Here is an 18,285-nt window from a genome sequence, read left to right as displayed (position 1 = left end):
CCTCAACCCATTCCCCTTACACAGCCCAAATGTCGGGACAAGAATAATAACTTCAGATAAAAATAATGAGTGAGCCCTGGTAACTGCTAAGCCCCATTTCCTACGAGCAGTGCTGGTTTCTGCAATTGGGGCTCGCTCACGGCTGGTGTGTGCGGGGGCACTGCAGCTCGCAGCCACGCAGACGCAGCCCCTCGCCGATCGCTGCCTTGCTGTGCAGCCTCATTTGGCTAATCTGACACAGCTTCACGCGATTATGGTGGTATCTGTGTCACAAGGGCAAGAGACAGCCACTGGAGAAGGAAAGAGTCCTCTTTAGATTTCTTGGGGGCTGTTATATGTTTTAAAAGGTGGTTTTTTTCCTCTAACAATTTAATAAAGGTGCAATTGGAAAGATACTTACTTGGTTTGATCCTATTCTTTCAATTAATAGATTCAGCCCATCACATGCAAACACATCTCTCAAATGTCATAAACTAAACTTCAGAGCAAAGAGTCATGGTTTCACTCAAGCCTGCATAATTTCAGGCAGCTTGGTTTGGCCATGCTGAAGTTCACAGCACATAAAGTCACAGGACAGCTTCAGTCACAAGCACCGCAGGTTACAACCACATAAGAGCTAAGTTAAATATGTTTTTAAATTCCCTTTACCTACCCCTCCATGCTCCTACTGAGGGATCAGTTCCTCCACCTAGCCCAGAAGGCACAGATTGCAAACGCAAGTAAAATACTTACTGCCAAAGCCCGCAGGAAACTTAATGAAGTGAGGATAATTCCCATACATGTTTAATCTTCAGTTCATCTCTTGCCTTTCTAAACACAACTGCCTCCTCTAACTTCAAAGCTGCCCGGAGTGCGGTACAGCCCGCCGGGGTCGGGACATGGCTCTGCAGGAGCGGGGGCTCTCGGAGGGACCCAGGGCAGCTGCCTCCTCCCGCGGCCTCATCCTCGCTTCACGCCAGCAGCAGCTGCTCGCCGGGATGAGACATGCTCTTGTTCGCTGCCGCTCAGGGCTGGTTCCCCTGCTCAGCTGTCTCGGCTCCCTGCAAATTCACGGCAGACCGTCTGGGTAGCATAATCGCCTGGATAAGACGCCAATCAATGCATGACGGCCCGGTATAGATCAGAAATTGGGAGGAGGTGGGGAGGTTAAGTTGTTTAGGGGAGGAGCATCGTAGGGAAGGAGGGGGGTGCTTTGCTTTTCCACCAGTGAAAACTCGATGCAGTTTATTAGTTACGCTAGCCCCAGCCATGTGGAGGTGTTTTCCAGACACAGGAAGGGCCAGCCCTCGCCCAGAGGGGTTGGTGTCCTGGGGACAAGCAGGCTGATGGACAGGGCAGGAGCACACATGGAGCCATCCCAGCATTTTGGAGTCAGGGCTGAGCAGGGCATGGAGCTCCATGCTCCTGTCTCACAACCAGCCTGGCCTCGGCTGTGCTCCTGGCATCAAGTCATGACCCCTGTAGTGCTGGATTGCAGGCACCCCTCAGAAACACAGCCAGGGCTGAGGAAGACCAGGACCTTCCTGGGGCTGGTGGAGCTGGGAGCTCAACTCTCCTCCCCAGCTACACCCAAAGGAATTCAAAAACCACCCCAAAAAAGCATCACTAACCAGTTGCTAAAGCTGTATGGGATAAGAAGAGGTGAGGACATGGAACAAAGCCCCAGGGGTTTCAATCCTTGTCACATACAGTCTGTAAAGTGTTCACAGCCATTGCAGCAGAATGCTTCACACAGTCCCGTAAGTACAACTCTTGAGTTAATGCCCACTGAGCATGACAAAGAATTATTGCAGAAAATACATAGAAATAAGCAGAAACAAGCAGGCAGTTGCCAGACTGTGGCAAAGCTGCATGTAGTCTCCAGCACTGCCTCTTCCAGCGACTCATAATCTGAAGGGTGAGCAGTCCCCGTTCCTTGACCCAGGAAGGCCCCCCAGACTGCTGCAGTTTTGGGGAGAGGCAGGGATGCAGGCAATAGCACAGCTCGCTGTTTCTGATCTGGGTGACCTCGGATGAAGTCACCTCAAAGGAACGGAGCTGGGAGGAATTTTGCCTGAGGTTGTAAATCAAGCAGAGACCAAGGTCTGCACTGATTTACACGTGTTGGAGGAGGTGGGTTGCAGCCCTGCTGTTGGCACCAGCTGCTTGGCAGAGAAAGGGGGGACATGGTAGCAAGGGGCTTTCCTTTCCCAGAGAGACCACAAACCACCCCTGTGTACAGGATAGGGAGCAAGCTACGCAAGCAGTAAGGCAAAAAAAAACCAAACCAAAACAAAAGACGGGAGGACAGCAGATTAGGATGTTTGGCACCCTTCACTCCAGGTCACCCGAGGGTCCATGCTGCCCCTTGGCACTACGCAGGCTGCAAGGGGAAGATGTGCCCCCTGCCAGCACAGAGCTGCTCACAGCATCCAGCCGCAGCGCAGGCGGGTGCTGACGGAGGTGCTGTCAGCCCTGAGGTATTGCGTGTGCCAGAGAAAGAAAGGTTACCCTTGTTAGCTCTGTTTCTTGCTTTGCTCTCAGACATTGCCATACCCATTTCTCTCTCTCCAGAGAGTTTAAGCAAGGGAAGGTGGTTTGTGTTTTTTCCCCCCTCTCCCTCATATTAATGATTTTTAAGTTATTTTTCAAAAGTGATTTCTGCTCTGCATCTGTTCACCAGCACCTGATAACATGCAATATCAGGAGGATACCATGCCATAGGCATACAGCTCTTTATGGGCAGCAGGTACACCAGAGCAACTCCAGGACTTGGAGTTTATCTGGGCACAGGAGCTCACCATTTGGGAGTGCATCTCCACTTAGAAGAATTAATGGATAACTGGACTGGTGTCAGGGGCAAGGAAGTTTGCAGGCAATAGTATCAGTGCTCTGCATAGCCTATTAGCTGTGGCCCAGGTATATACGCACTGCTTTTTCTCACAGTTAAAAAAAAAAAGAGAGAGAGAGATCAGTATTCAGAGTAGGTTCTACTGAGGCAAAAAACAAGTAACTGCAGTCTTGCAGGGTGAATACAAACAGAAGAGATAGCTCTTGTATTTTCTATCTGGCCACCTTTCACATCTCATTTGTTTTATTGCACAAACATAAATGGCACTGCAGAACTGTTTCAGAGGAGGAGAGGCAGACGCACAGCATGCTTCACGTCCTGCTCGCAGGACACAAGTTTTGAGCTCTGTGAGACCAGAGCATTTGATAACCAGCAAAAGAACATAACACAGCAGCATCTGTGTGGTGCTATGTCCTGCCCCTCTCCCTGTCCAGGTGAGCTTGTGTCCTCCCCCTGTCACCACTCCAACATATAAGGACATCTCCAGTGAATGTCCTCAGCAAGGGCCAGTCCTTCTCCAAGTGTCCACAGTTACACCAGGGGCAGGAGCCATAGGCAGAGCTCAGGTTTCAGTGGGTGCTGCCCCACACTCACCTATGGGTCCCTCTAAAACCCTCTCTACCCTGCACTAATCCAAGTGGCATCAGCTCACCAGCAGCACTAGAGATTTCTAACCTCTAGGTAAAGTTCGCTATTTCAGGATAATGCTGGCTTTGACTCCGGTGCTGGTCTTTAACAGCCATGCTGGGGCTCCTTGTTCGGGGCAGGAGGCAAGAGCCAGGCACAGGCAGGGATGTCCCAAGGCCCCACAGACAGAGACCCAGGGTGCTGCAGAGAACCAGCTGCAAGGTGACTTGTTTCAATCTTTGGACAGAAAATTGGATTTCTCAGCAAGGCAGATTTTTTTTCCTCTGTGACAAAACAAAAAAACCCCATTTTGCAATTGAAAACCCCAACAAGCAATCTGCTCCCAAAATAAGTGATTTTCACATATACCCCCTCAAATAAGATCCAAGACTTCCACAGAAGACAGGGACTTTGTACAGCCCCAGGCACAGACTGCCAGAGGGATGTTTCTCTGATCCAGCATCAGGGAAAGCTCTGGCACAACTGGAAACCTGCCTGTCCAGCACCCATCCAGAGACCTTTCCCATCATCTGTCCATTACCCCACAGAGATTCACCAGGGCCCACCAGAACTGAGCCACTAGTGTGAGAGACAAATCCATGCTTGCACAACAGGTTTGCTTCCACCTGCTTGAGTTGCATCTTGTCACCATCCCACCCTGGGTTGTCCCTTGTCCCCAGGCTGGACAAGAGGACAGCCATGGGGCAGGGCAGGAGCAGAACCAGCTGCACTGAGACAGGGAGGTGTGAGCAACGAAGCAGCTTTGCGTTTTAAGCACGAATGGTGCTCAGATTTAGTAGTACCATTAATTCTCACCGATCACAGGGGATCTCAGCAGCTTTAATTCCATGCTAATGAAGTTTTAGTGGGGAATTATTTTTATTGATCTGCCCAGAGCAAAGAGCCTGATTTTAGTCCAGCTCTGCCAGCATCCCCTTCCCCATCCCTCTTTTCTTTCTTCCAGCTTAGAAGAAACTGGAGAGGAAAGAAGACAAAACAGCTCTGAGCTCCTTCAAAAGGTTGGCAGTCCCAAGCTGTAAGTGGATTACTTCATTGATTTTTAGCAGATCTGGGTTAGTGAGTGCTTAGTGCTGCAGAACACATGCACACACTGAGCAAGGAAACCCCTCCAGGCCTTTTCTTCAGGCAAAGCAAGCATTGGAGAATTCATTTAGGGGACCACCATCGGATTTGGAGTATGGCCCCTGTACCCAAATCAGTCTGTGACAGACTCCAGGAACCAGCCCAGTCTCTCTTAAGTGCTGCAGAACTATACAGAGGCAGCCCCTTAATTTCTTCTAGAAATAGCACAAGTGACTGCTTCAAATTATTGAATCCTTTTAATTTCCCCTTGTTATGTAAAAGGAGAAGACATTATGACTGCTACAGTTATTTTAGGAAGGAAAACCATTGCCATGGGACTCAGTGCTGACTGCCATCCAGCAGCCATACCCTGGGGAGTATCAGTCACAGTGGGACCCCCGACAAAGCATTGCCGATTCAAGCCAGCTGATACACTAATGTTGTGTTGGGGTCTCAGGGCTCACTCACCTCCTCATTAGCTTTCCAAGGCCATTGTACTGTAGCCAATACTTCAGCAGTGTTTTGGAATAGTATCTCAAAGACCTCCCAGCACTAGTTCAAGGCTTTTGAGATGCCGCTCTCTGGAGCCAGACCCTAAACATGTGACGATCTAAAGTGGAATAATCTTATTCCACTCTGCCCCAGAACCATGAAATCTAGAGATTAAGTATGGTCCCTCTTCCTTGCACATCGGATTGGACCAGGAAAACTTCAAACATAACTGAGAATCCCATCAGTCCCCCACCCATCTCTTTTTAAAGGCAGAGGCATCCAATGGTTGTGCATGCGGGAACAGCATATGGAAATAAAAAGCCCTCATAACTCTACAGCTGCACATGCATCTTCCTCCAGACACACTGCTTCGAAGCTACAGAATCCCAGAGAAAACCCACCGCCCACGGGGTGCTGGAGTTGGAGCTGGAGCTCCCTTCACACAGCTAGTGAGGTGCAACAGGGGCTACCAGACTGAGCACTCCAGGAGACAAAATGCCCATTCCCCTCCCTGCTTGCCTCCAAGGGAGGACACTGGGACATCAGGTGGCATGCTCAGGGCCAAACAGAAAGTCAGTGGCAAAGCAGGGATCTGAAATTGGTTTTCTCAGGGCTAATTAACAGACCGAACCAACCTCATCTACCTACTGTACTCGTTGACATTGGCCTGGGACAGGCAAAAGCCACCAAAAGTGATGTATCTCCGATGATTCCTTGGAGATGGAGAGGAAGGGAGCTACTGCATCATCCCTTCCTCATCCAGCCTCACCCTTTCTCACCGCTATCTCTTGTAAAGCAATAATCACAGACACCAACCTAATAAAATTAGCCCCAGAGCCCCACCAGGCTAATGCAATTAGTGGCAGCAGCATATTCAAACAGCAGCCCCACAAACACACCTGCAGTAACACAACCTGCCCTCTCCTTCTGCCCAGGCCTTCCTCATCTCTCCCTGCACCCCACAGCTGCCACCCCTTGTGGGTCCCCTCCCCACACTCCGGAGGGCACGGGCCACCATCCCCAGTATCAGGCTGCTCCAGGGAGGGCACTGCCTACCTTGCAGAAAGCACCGTCCAATGCAGCCAAGAGCAACCTCTGAGGGCGGATAATTCCCAGTCTGTTTAAACCTTGAGAGACCTTCAATTACCAGCGCTGTAATGAGGCCCTCCGACACTAATCAGCGGTGTCACTGAATCCTCTTACGCCTGCCTAAGCGCCTCCAGCCGCTTTGCTGGTTGCGGGGCCCAGCTGCCCACTCCTCCCAGGGAATTACCTCCCCAGGCAGGCACCAGTGGTGGCACAAGCACATTTTGACATAGATGCAGGTGAGATGCTCCCAGGCACCAGTGACAGATGACAGGGTGACACAGACACCTGAGCAAGCCATCTGCCCAGCCCTGAAGGCACCTGGGACCAAGCCTGCACTGGAACAGGCAAATATTGCAGAAGGAGATATTTTAGTGCCAATGCTCCCTATCTGAGATGCAAAGGGCAGGTTAACGTGTCCTTTTCTGAATATGAGGTGTCATCTATACCATCAAGCCAAGCTCATTCTCTGGAATGCTCCAAGAAACTTTTCAGCCCCAAACTGAGGCTGGCAGGTGACTTTGTCTCGCTCCGCTCCTCTGCGCTGGCACTTATTCACGGGGCAACAGGCAGCTCCCTCCGCACATCCGTTCTGACTCACGCTTTCTGTTCCAACAATGCCGTTTTTAATATCATGCGAGGAGCAAAAACAACAGGTCCACTATAACGCCGAGATATCCTGAGGCAGAAAATCCATTCGGAGCCCAGCTAGAGAGAGTCAAGTCAATTAGACACTTTCTGGGGCGTCAAGCTGCCAACAATCCCAGCCTTTGTAAGAGTGAAGAATCGCTGGCTATGTGCTTCCCAGCAACTCTCCCTTGCCAGAGCAGAAAGGTCAGCAGCAGTAGCGTCATGGAAAAGCATGCAGAAAAGTATTCCTGGGAAGGTGGATCCCAAAAAAATAGCCATTTGGACCCTCTGGAAAATATTGTTTTGTCAAAAGCATCCATTGCTTTGGGTTGGGTTTGCAGAAGGATACGCGAGCCCCATTACACAGGAGATCTGTGCTACTCCAGATAACGGTTTGAACATGCATTGTATCAAGGAGCAATGGCTGGGTCAACGGAGTACTGGCTCAGGGCTTGGGCTCTCGTGGCTCCCTGCCTGCTTTCAGACAAGTCACTCCATCTCTTTAGTTTTGCAGGAATAAAGATCATAGAGACAAGAAAGAAACCACAATAATGCAATTGGGAGAGTCACACATCCCTCTGCGTTTCAAGGTAAGTACCTGACTTCTCTTGGCAATGGTGCAAGGCAGCAAACCGGGCTATAAAACCAGGATTCCAGTTTGGTCAAGCACTGAATTAAGCCAGGATTTCTCTGGGCAAGTGCTGAAGTCACTCAGATCCAAAGGCAGGTCTCTGACTAAAAGGCTGTCGTGTCCAGAGGAGATTTTGGTGCTAAATGAACACCCAGCTCTTAACAAATTCGACTTTGACATGTTAGTTGGTGTTTAGCAAGTGGCTTTCAAAGGACAGGTGAAGCAATGGTTCACCTGATACTTCCTTGATATCACCCCGCAAGAAAGCTTTCCAACTAGAGTGCCAGAGGACCTGCAAGTTGTCATTTAAATGCAAACCCCTCTTTAACACTGCTGCACACATGATGTGAAGCTGGGATTTCTGCAAAATGCCTGAAAACAGGTAGGTTACCTTCCTCCAAAGAAAACTACACCCCGAAGACCAAGATTTCCTCATCTCCTGAATAAGAGTTCTCAGAGAAACCTTAGAAGACACAGCCCTTGTAACTGCCCCCAATTTTGCCACTCACCCACAACAACTATTTCTCAGAGGGAGTATTTCAACAGAAGATGGTTCCTTGACCAGGGTAACCCTCCATTATTGCTTGCAGGGACACAGACTCAAAAAAAAATCCTCTCAGTAACAAAAAGCCTACAGATTTCAGGCCTTCTCTGACTACCAGAAACAAACTACCAAAGTAAAACTCAGTCCCTCTATCTGTCTCTGCAGAACACCTGGAAAGCTTTCAAAAAGCCTTTTTATTTACTTATTTATTTATTTCCTGGATCCTGCTCAATTCTTCATTCTGTTTTGCTGGGAAACCTGGATTTCTGTGAGCAGACTATGGTCCTCTCCTTGGCAAAGGCATTACCTGAGTGGCACACAGCTGATGTGGGACAGACCAAGGTATTGGCTGGATCTTGCATGTGTTGATGGCCACCAGAGCTCAGCACAGGGTGGGGAAGCTGTTGTCACAGCAAGGCACAGCACAAGGGCACCAAGGGCTCCCCAAGGCAGATACCCACTGTGCAGCCGGGGGCTTCACTTGCCGCTTTCACCCTGTGCATCCCCACCTACATGCTTTCACATTTCCTCCTGCTTCAGCAAGTGGAAAGCTCCAGAGACAACCTGTCGATCTCCATCACATCTGGCTGCCTCAGACGGTCTATTTATACCAGGCAGGCAAATGCGGATACCTTGGAGTTCAAGGTAACAGGGGTTATTACTGCTCTGAGCAGCTCCTTTCTCAGGGAGGGATGGTTTGGAGGCATCCAAGAGGAACAGCTTCACATCAGGTGCTAGTACCAATACCTTCATGGCTGAGTGCACAGTAACCATCACCAGCCACAGCCTTGTCCCCAAGGTCCCAGCCACAGCAGCCAGGCCCCAAAAGCCCAGAAGGTTGATATCTATCATAAGACACCTCATCCCAGGCCCTTCTGTGTCCTGCCATGGGAGGTAGGAAATCAGCATGTACCACTGGATTTCTAACCCATGCTCTCTCCAAGCCAGCAATGCCACAGACTTCAAGCTTGCTCACACTGGGTTTCTCAACTGGAGCATCTGACTGCACACATGTCACACTAATGCCATAGAAAGAACTCTGGCTTTCCCTGAATCACTCCTGTCTCTCCTGCGCTCTTATGTCTACAACACGATCTGCTTTCCAGCAGCCAGTGTATCTCATCCAGGATAAAGCCCGCCTTATCAAGTTGGCTCATTACTATTATTTAAAAAGATCTGAAGAATGAGAAGGCATTTACGCCAGATTAGCACTTTGCATCACATGGCCACAGAGCTTTTGATCTGGGTCAGGGCCTGAAAGCCACATCTACTGTATCGCCAAGGGGCAGCTTCAGTCGGCACTTGTCAGCCAGCTGCCTTTGCAGTTTAGTCCTTGCTCCAGTCAATGAGGTGTTTTCTTTAAGCTACAGTGTGATCGTGGGTCTGCTGCCCCTTTAATAGGATGCTTGCAGCCCCTCAGAAGCCAGGCAGCTCACCTGGATTGCACCTCTGCTTCATTTCTCCAGGTGCCACTGGGTCCTTAGCCCTTTTCCAGTAGACACCAGGGTCACCTGAGAGCAAGGAAGGAAATCAAACACTGCTAAAATACACGTGTGTCTGCATGAAACAGGGAGATGTAGGTTTCTCAGTGCTTTACCACCTCCTCTAATGCACAAGGATCTCATCTGTTTCTGTAATGACATTATCTTCCTGGGGATGGCTCTCCCGAGCTCCACTGAGTTTTAAGCAAGTCTTGGAACAAGTTTCCACTGCTCCAAATACTCTGATCCAGCACCCCTGGCTGAGCACTATTAGCACAGCAGCCCTGCACACTGCAAGACTCCAGCTCACACCTATAGTGTCTCTGAGTCATCAGGAAAAAAAAAAACAACACACCAAAAAACCTCCAAACAATAAACCAGACCACATCTTTGCCCAGAGACACACCCTGTTTGATGCTATGTTGCAGAGACATGCAGCTATGCAGCTGAAGCCCAAAGACACCCTTCATTAATTAGAAAGCCAACAGGTTCATTTTGTGTTCATCTCTTTATAGGTCATAACATCAGTTCAAGACCCTGCCAGGCTGGTCTGTTTGACATTCAGGGGACTGAGCCATCTCTTTGCTTTGCCCTGACAGGTACACACATCCCTCATCTGTTCTAGGAGCCATCCTTCCCCTGGGACTCACCTTGCAGTGGCAGCTGAAGGGAGACAAACATGACATGAAGCTCAGTCAGAATGTTCTCCCATGAGATCAGTTCCCCTCACTGTTTCCTTGTAGAAGCTGTTTAAAACCCTTCACCCATCTGCACAGCCGAAGGGCAGGTAAGGAGCCAGCTACACTGAGCATCTCCTTCCTCATCAATGCCTTCCCATTGTATTTCAAACATATTCTCCTCCCAAAAGCCACATGTTTCCCTGCACCAAATGGAAAATCCACTGGTATTTAAAGCCGTTGGAGCGTGACAAAATTCCCTGTGCCCCACAGAAAGGAACCCACTGTATCATGACAAGCATAGACCATGCAATACAGAGCCAGGACAGCACAGCAGCAAGGAGCAAACACATGAAGAATTTGCAGGGATGTGGAATGACATTTGCTGGCACTGTCTGCTCCCTGTCCCCCCAACCTCTTCCCAGCAGAAAGAGAGAGAAAGAAGTGAGCACCTGCCCACAGCCACATGTTTCGGGCCCATCCTTTCAAGCCTCTGCGCAGAAGGAGCAGTCTCTGCACAGCAGAAGCAGAGGAAGGGCCTAGGATGATGTGGGCACATCAACACGCACTCGAGCACTGGCACTGAGCTGAGTTTTTAAGAAACCTACACACTGTATATTAAAGCAAGACCTGAGGATCCCAGAGCAGCTTCTTCAACACAGAGGTGTCTCCTCTGCTAGCCAGGCATATCCCAACTGAAAATAAAACAATGTAGAGCCCAGTCCCTTTTCAGGTCTTAAGCTTTCCAGATCAGCAGCACAACCCCAAAGGTTAATATGTACTGGTAAATTCACCAGCACAGGGTCCTAGGGTCTGTGCTGCTGGTTGTAAACACGGTCCCTTGCACTTTCCATCAAATACATCTCAAGCACAGTTTGGGAGTCGGCACACACCAAGGGTTGTTCCCACAGAGAACTTTGGACAGATACTAAGTCATAGCCACACAAATCAGGCTCCCCAGCTCATTCTATTAACAAGGCTTTTAAATCATGCCTATGCACCAAATACTGCCACTATGGCACCTAAAATCCAGGGCAGCAAAGACTGAACAATTCAACCATCCCAGAAATCGTGCAAGACACATACCTTCAGTTCTCTGAATCCCCCTGGACACCTGTACCAGGTGGGAAGCTTTCCAAGGCTGCTCCCACAAGACAGGAGCTACTTCAAGCCCCTGCAAGCAGTGCAGGCCCAAGAGACATGTTTACATGCAGTACTTTGGCACACATAATCTCTAACCTGGGATGACACAGCAGCAAGGAGAGATGTGTATTGATGAACCTTTGGTCAGGTGAAATGGAAAAGCTAAAACAGCCAAGGGCCTCAGCTGACACCAACAGACACGGCTCTCTGACAAACAAAACAACCCCATTTGCAATACCTGAGAGTGCCTCTTTCTGGATGGAAACTGAGCTATTGGTGCAGGCTGGCTCCCAGAACCCCTAGTAAGCAGAGACAAAAACAGCACCCCCATCAGGGCTCTCCAACTTCTCCCAGTCCTCTAGGAAGATGCACCTTTCTATGCATCCCTATCACCTTTAAGCAATAAGCTCCTCCACCATCTACATTCTCCCTCCTTGGAGAGAAGCCTTGCTTGAGTCTCTGCCGAGTGCCTTTCATGGCCATTCCTTAAGAGCAGCCACATCCTGGCCTCTGTAACGAGTGAACAAAAAGAAAACAGTCATTTACATCTGTCACCTTCTCCCCAGTGAACAGGGATGGTGCTGCTGGAGATCAACCATGCAAGGGCCAGCCAGTGCTCTGCAAGGATGTCTGTGCAGGCATCTCAACAGATTTTGGGGGCAGGCAGCCCTGGACCTGCATAGTTACCACTGATGGAAGATGCTGAACAGTTCAGGGCAGAAGCTACTGATAGATACCTGCTGGAGGAAGGAAATTCAAGCATACTCTGCTCCTACCTCCCCTGTAAGCACACACTGTTGGCAAGATGGACCTCTGGCCTGGCTCCATCTTTCTGCTTTTTATACCATGGGATGCTCTCACTCAGCCCACATAGCTCTGGCCTACCCCCAAGCCCAAGTCCCAGCCTACATGAAGTGTGTAAAAAGAAGGGGGGGAGGGAAAAAAAAAAAAAAAAGAAAAAAAAAAGAAGTCACAAGCCAAGGTTCAAACCCCAGCATCACTGTTTTCAGCCTGATGAAGGCAGCAAGGATGCTTGATGCAAGATGTGATGTGATCACTCCCTGCCATCCTAAGCTCTAAAGGGCACTGGGCTCTCAGCCACCTGCCCCATCCCCAGCTGTGCAAGCACAGCCACCCTCAGGGCACCCACAGCCCTGTGCGTGCAGACAGAGACAGACAGACAGACCTATCCCCGGCCAGCACATCAGTCCTCCCCATGGGCTGATGCCCTGTACGAGCTGTCTGGCAGAGGCTGGGATCATCACCAGGCACAGAAACGGGGCTGAGCTCTTCCCTGCTCCCTGCACACCGTGGGTCAGCAGGTCTCAGACACACGTATGTGATGCAGAGGCAATGCTGGCATGGGGCAGCCAAGTGGGACAGGCAGTTTTGTGTCTCAAGTACCCAAGGTGCTGGTCCAACTGTGAAGGAGCCCATGCTGCCCAGGAGGTGACTTGACAAGGGACAGGTCCCCAAATGCACCCCTTTCTCCCTCAGCAGGCTTCAGTGTCCTCTTTCCCTCCCCAGGGCATTCACAGGGGGAAGTATTCACCTGCTCCAGGGTCACTCTTTGCTTCTACAGACTTATATCCCTAAGAAAACTCATCCCAAAGGATGTGGCAGGCCCAGGCTGCCTGCAAGCCACTATCCCCCAAATGCAACCCCATTGCCTGGCTTGAAAACCTTCCCCAAACACCCTGCTCTCTCCTCCTCACCCTGTGTATGCCTTTAACAGTTTGCTGGATTACCCATTGCAACTAGAATAACAAAGCTACAAAAGAAGACTGAAAACAAATGTGATATTCTGCAGCAATTAGGGCTAAACAGGGGAAAGGGGAGCAGGGAATGAATGGACAATGGGGAGGGCAGGGACACAGCAGCCTGGGTCCCAGCAGGCTGGGCACGAACTGTCCTTACAAGGCCAGGTCTGAGCCAGGGAGCAACGAGCTGTATGTAGGCAAACGCAGGGAAATGAAAAGGGTTATTTAAACAAGCACTGGATAGTCCCCACGGGGCCTCCCCATCCGCCTGGCTCCATCACAGAGCAACCAGGGAAGAGTGGCTCCCCTGCTTTCCCCCTCACCCAGTCCTTTCGGGTGGTGGGGGGACGCTGGCAAGCTGCAGTGGGGTCCACTCAGAAAGGAAGGAATCCATTAATCTCCCTGGTAATTACTGCCACATATGGATTTGCACAATTACACTCTGTTAATTGGTTATTACAGGCTGATTGGGCAGAATGGTTGGGCTTTAACCCCCTCGCTTCTACCAGGGCCAGCCAGACACTGAGGCAGCCTTCCTCCCAAAACACTGCTGTATCCTCCCATAGCCTTGCTGGCTCCTATGCCAAGGACCCACAAATGTGGCCATCAGCACCCAGTCCAAGGCATCTTTGCTCTGATGCCTTCCTTTCAGCTGGGAATCCCAAGAAAAAAGACCCAAAGGGAAGGACTGAAGCTGCACCTCAAAATATACAATCTCTCCAGCCAACTGCATCTGCTCTGGACTTGTAGCAGATGCCCCACTTACTCCCCAGGGTGCTGAGGGACTGCAAACTCAGACCTTGTTTGTTTTTAGAAGGAGATCCAGATTCCTTATGCACTTCAACTTCGTGCCCTCAAGCCCAGCAGGGTTAGTGCCAACAAGAGAAGAATCCACCCCCAAGTCTCCCTCAGTCTCTAAAAACAGCTTCTCTGACTAGATTTGCAATGTAACGCTGCTCTTCTTCAATCAAAACACTAAAAACAGAGGCTTTACTTTAGTAACAAATATATATACATGTAATTACAGTAATATAAGCTATGGCAAAAAGTACAGATAAAGCACTTGTAAACCTCCAGACGGCACAGGATTTCTGCCAGTTGGTTGCAGAGGCCTCCCCACACCCCAGCTGCCCCCTCCGACACCCCTCACAGGTAACAGGCCATCCAGGACCTGGCCACAGAATGTCTCATTCAATATCCAACATTTCTGTACAAAGCTCAGAAGAGGCAGGACAACGCCAGAGTGACTTCTGCCAGAATTGTGTCAAAGGCTTCCTGTTAAAAAGCAGCAGCAAGAAAGCAAACAAGAGCATTGCAGAAAATTCACAGCGCCCATCTGAGGAGAGAGCTGTGCTCAGCAGCCACCAACATCAAGGACAGTGTGGGCATTCGCATCCTGGTGTGTCAGAGCCACCATGCTGCTGCGTGCCTTTTCCAGGCTCATCCCTACACGAGGCCCCTCCACAGGAGAGGACACAGAGAAACCTACTCAAGACACCTCACATCACCTAGATAAAGAAGACGTTACACATTGTAGCTTGCAGGGCACAGCAATGCACTGCTACACCACACTGTGCCTCACCATCCTGGAACACTGAGTTTTGTCTTCATTTACTGCAATTTCCCAGAGACTTCCTCTCTGTCCTCATGGTCACACATGTGGATGAGCCTTGAAACAACACCCGTTTGCCCCATCCTCTCCCTTTCCCAAGGGCAGCCGAGCACCCCTCCCCAGAGAGGCAGCATCCACTTAGCAGTAGGATGTTGCTCAGAACAAGTAAGGGACTTACTTTGAATAAAAGCCAGGCATTGCACCAAGTACTTGGTGAGGACTTTCAGCTCAACTTCTGAATCACCCCAACAAGCTACAGCAGCAGGAGCAAGAAGAAAAACCAAACAGGATCACAGGAATAGAAGTCTCACTCCAAACTACCTTCTAGCTGCATCCTCTGGGTAAAAAAAAAAAGGCCTTGAGATGCCCACCTTGGGTTTTCAGCTGAAACAGATCAAAAGGAGACTCAAAACACCTACAACAAACACCCACCCACCCTTTGCCCTATTGCTATCATTGCAATAACGCCTCCTGCAACATTCTAGGTCTAGCCTAGAAGAAAACTCCTTCTCATCAGCTAATTAAAGGGCTTTTATTATACCCTCTCCACTAGAAGGAGTAGGCCCAGCAATAAAAGTCTTCCTAGAAGGTCGCTGGAGTTATATGAAAGTTGCAGATGAATTTGTTCTTGTTTCAGTCACCTGTGATTTCCCAGCTCCCTGAATTCAATACAGAAATTTCTTTCTCATGTAAAAGCCAGATGGCTCCAAGCTCACTGTCTGAAGGGGACCTTCTCATCCATTGCAAAGGCAGCATCTCCCAGCTCCCTACGAATGTTTTCAGGTGTGCGTGAGCTTGTCTTTGAGAAAGACAAAGGTAGGCTGGCCCCATGACCATGAAAGGTTGCTGATCTCTCCCATAAACCAATTGCCTCTGCAAAGTTCGGAATGAATCTTCAGAGCTGTCAAAGGGAAGACCGGGCAGAACCTGCAACCGTGCTTAAAAAGGTCAGCTGGGAAAAGTCAGGATGGGAAGGATGCTCGCTTTATTGACAGATGCAGAGTGGAAGGGGCTAACCCACTGCAAGCTGGTTTTGTCAGCACATGCTAGACTTAAACTCTGGACTCTGTTGGCTGTAGCTGCTGACAAATCCTGTGTGGATCACTTCCTGACAACAGAGTCTGGGGACTAAGCCTGAAACTGAGACTAGGGCTGAACACCATCCAGAGTTCTTGTGCAGCCCTCCTTCAACCTGAGAGATGGGTTGGCTCTCATGACCCAGATCAGCTTTTTACATCTCTGAGACTAGAATATAATTTTGTCTCTGTCCTTTACTCACCGGCACACCCATTTGTCCAGGTTTCGGTACGAAACACAGCTGTGAGCATCCAGGCATTTGCTGGCAGTTTCTCAAGTAAATCACCTCAGTAAAAAGCCAGGGAATCTTCCAAAACTGATGGAATCTGACCCAAACTCCCCTCACCCTGGGACCACTTTAGAGTCCAGGTATGTTGAGGTTTTGGAGTACTTGTAAAAAGTAAATAAATAGAATTTTTTAAGATTACAGCAATTCCTCAATGCCCTGGTTAAAACATGGGTTCTGCCAACACAGAGACATACCAAGGATGTCTACACCTGTGCATCACCTCCCCATATGTGTGACACTAGAGAAATCCTGCTAGAACCGCACAGGGTTCATCTGGGGACCTGTACATCAGCACTATCACCAGGCACAAGCCTAGGCGGCTTTTCCAAAATGCTTCCAAGTTCCTGCCTAGCTGTCAGTGCTGCCTTTTGCCAAAGTCTCCTTCCCCTTAGCTTGGCTCAGGGGAAGGATTTAGACCCACAGTCTCTTTGTGTGCCTTACAGGTGGTCTGAGTCCAGATCGCAGGAGAGATTTGCCAGCCCCTCACCATGCTCAGAGCTGGTACCAGCTCAGTGAGTCCTGGACACCAACAATTCTGCCTTTGGGGCAGACATGAGCAATGGCAGGTGGTGACAGGCCCTGCTGGCCCTCACAGGCTGCCAACAGACACCAAGGAAAGCCAAGGGAAGAGAGTCAAAAAGGAGGGGAACGCACCTCCACTGCAAACCCAAGCCAGAGCCAGCAAATTCCTACCCACTGCCTTATCACCTCAGCCTGCTGCAGGCCTGTTTGCACTTAGGTAACACCTCCAGGCCTTTCAGGAGCAATCCCTGCCCTGTCTTCTGTCCCTCCAGCCCTCTGATCTGTCCAAGACAAAAGGGTTTTGATTCCCAGTGTTCAGCCCCTGGAGGAAAGGTGACTTTGCATCCAGCTGTTGTGCCACTGTTTTACCTGATATACAGGAATCAGACAAATGACATATCTGCTGATGCTAATAAAACTTGATATTGATATGTGATATATATGCTATGAAAGAAGCAAAAAAAGTGGTTTTAAATTTTTTGTTACTTGGAAATATATAGAGGCAAGTAAATATATTCCTTTTGGTTAGAACACTGTTATACATATATTGCAAAGAGCTCATACATACACAGCAGAGGTAGTGAAACACATGGGGTCAGTTCAAAACACAAACCAGGTTCAAAGGGATCCAAAATGAATTAGACCATTACAGAGTTTTCCCAGTGGAATTCTCTTTCTCTCTCTCTGTACATACACACACAAATATATTTAATATATTTAACAAAATCAATATTCATCCAGAGAGAGCTTCAGTTTTCAGAGAAACATCACCTTGTTAAAAGTATTATTCCTGACTAGCTTTACATGTAACTTCCACCTGTCCTTCGTTAACCTGCATGAGCTGATCCACAGAACTCGTTTAGTAAAAGCCATCACAGCCCTCACCTGTAAATATAGCATCTTCTTCCACACCCTGAATGTTTTTCTTCCCCTCCATTGCAGGAGGAAGGCACAGACTCTCAGAAAACAGGTCTGGAAAGGACCTGGTAAGCTCATCTCATCCATCTTCCTGCCCCAAATCAAACCAAAGACCTTCAGGGATGGAGCTGTTACTTCCTCCCCAGCCCATCTGTCCCACCACATTTCCTGATAAATAGCTCAGTTTAAAATGAGACTTCCCTCCTGCAATGAAAAGAGCAACACAGTGCTACAAGGGTCTCTTTCCAAAACCTGTGCCTGAATTTAACTCCCCTAAAGGCTTCATTTAGTCAGTGCCTATTGCTACAGGAGTAGTGTGCCCAGGAGGTCAGGCAAACCCCACGGCTCTTGGCAATGGCCACCGTGGTCTCCTGCCACCCCTCCATGCAGCTGCCCAACCCACAGCCAATTTGCACAGGGCCAGGGCAAGGACTTACAGAAGTGAGGGAAGGAGCCCATCTCCAGGGAATAAGGAGCCTGCGTGCCTGGCTGCATTCCCAACCTGCGTCCTGTCTCTTCAGCGGACTCAACCATGAAGGGAGGTTTGGGATCAGCTCTCTCAGCTGCACTGGGCTGTTGGAGAAAGAAAGGAGCGTTTACACGTTACAGAGCAGCATCCTCATGATACGTCCTAAGTTACAAATTTACCTCCCAGACCTTGACCAGGGCTGGGGTTTCCTGTGTTTGCTCTTTGGGCTCCTGTCTCTTTGGAAAGCTGGAGATGTTGCAATGCCGGGGGGAGGGCTGGTGGCACAGGCTGCCTGAGAAGGGCCCTGCAAGGCAAAGGAGTTGGTCCAAAGCAGCTCTTCCGAGAAAGCGTCCCCTGGAAGCAATTTCTTTTCTAAGCCGAGCTCCTAAAGGAATGACATCAAGCAAGCAACTG

At 49.5% G+C, this 18,285-nt stretch overlaps 1 protein-coding gene across 2 annotated transcripts in view; it reads right to left on the bottom strand.

Moving 5' to 3' along the window:
* Window positions 1–17,936, bottom strand: part of RXRG (retinoid X receptor gamma) — a gene marked incomplete at both ends in the record, with an annotated part of 38,412 nt that extends 20,476 nt beyond the window's left edge. The window contains one exon of one of the 2 annotated variants that reach the window (XM_080349268.1): window positions 17,840–17,936. In XM_080349268.1, coding sequence (XP_080205394.1) covers window positions 17,840–17,936 — 97 coding nt within the window. Of the gene's footprint in view, window positions 1–732; window positions 782–17,839 lie in introns of those variants that run through there. The other variant, XM_080349269.1, reaches the window with a different exon arrangement.
* Between the last annotated feature and the right edge of the window lie 349 nt (window positions 17,937–18,285).

This window comes from Nesoenas mayeri (genome assembly GCF_963082525.1).
Source record: "Nesoenas mayeri genome assembly, chromosome: 8".
NCBI classification, from domain to species: Eukaryota; Metazoa; Chordata; class Aves; order Columbiformes; family Columbidae; genus Nesoenas; species Nesoenas mayeri.
The sequence above is the reverse complement of the archived record's forward strand: the minus strand, read 5'-3'. Positions and strand labels throughout refer to the sequence as shown.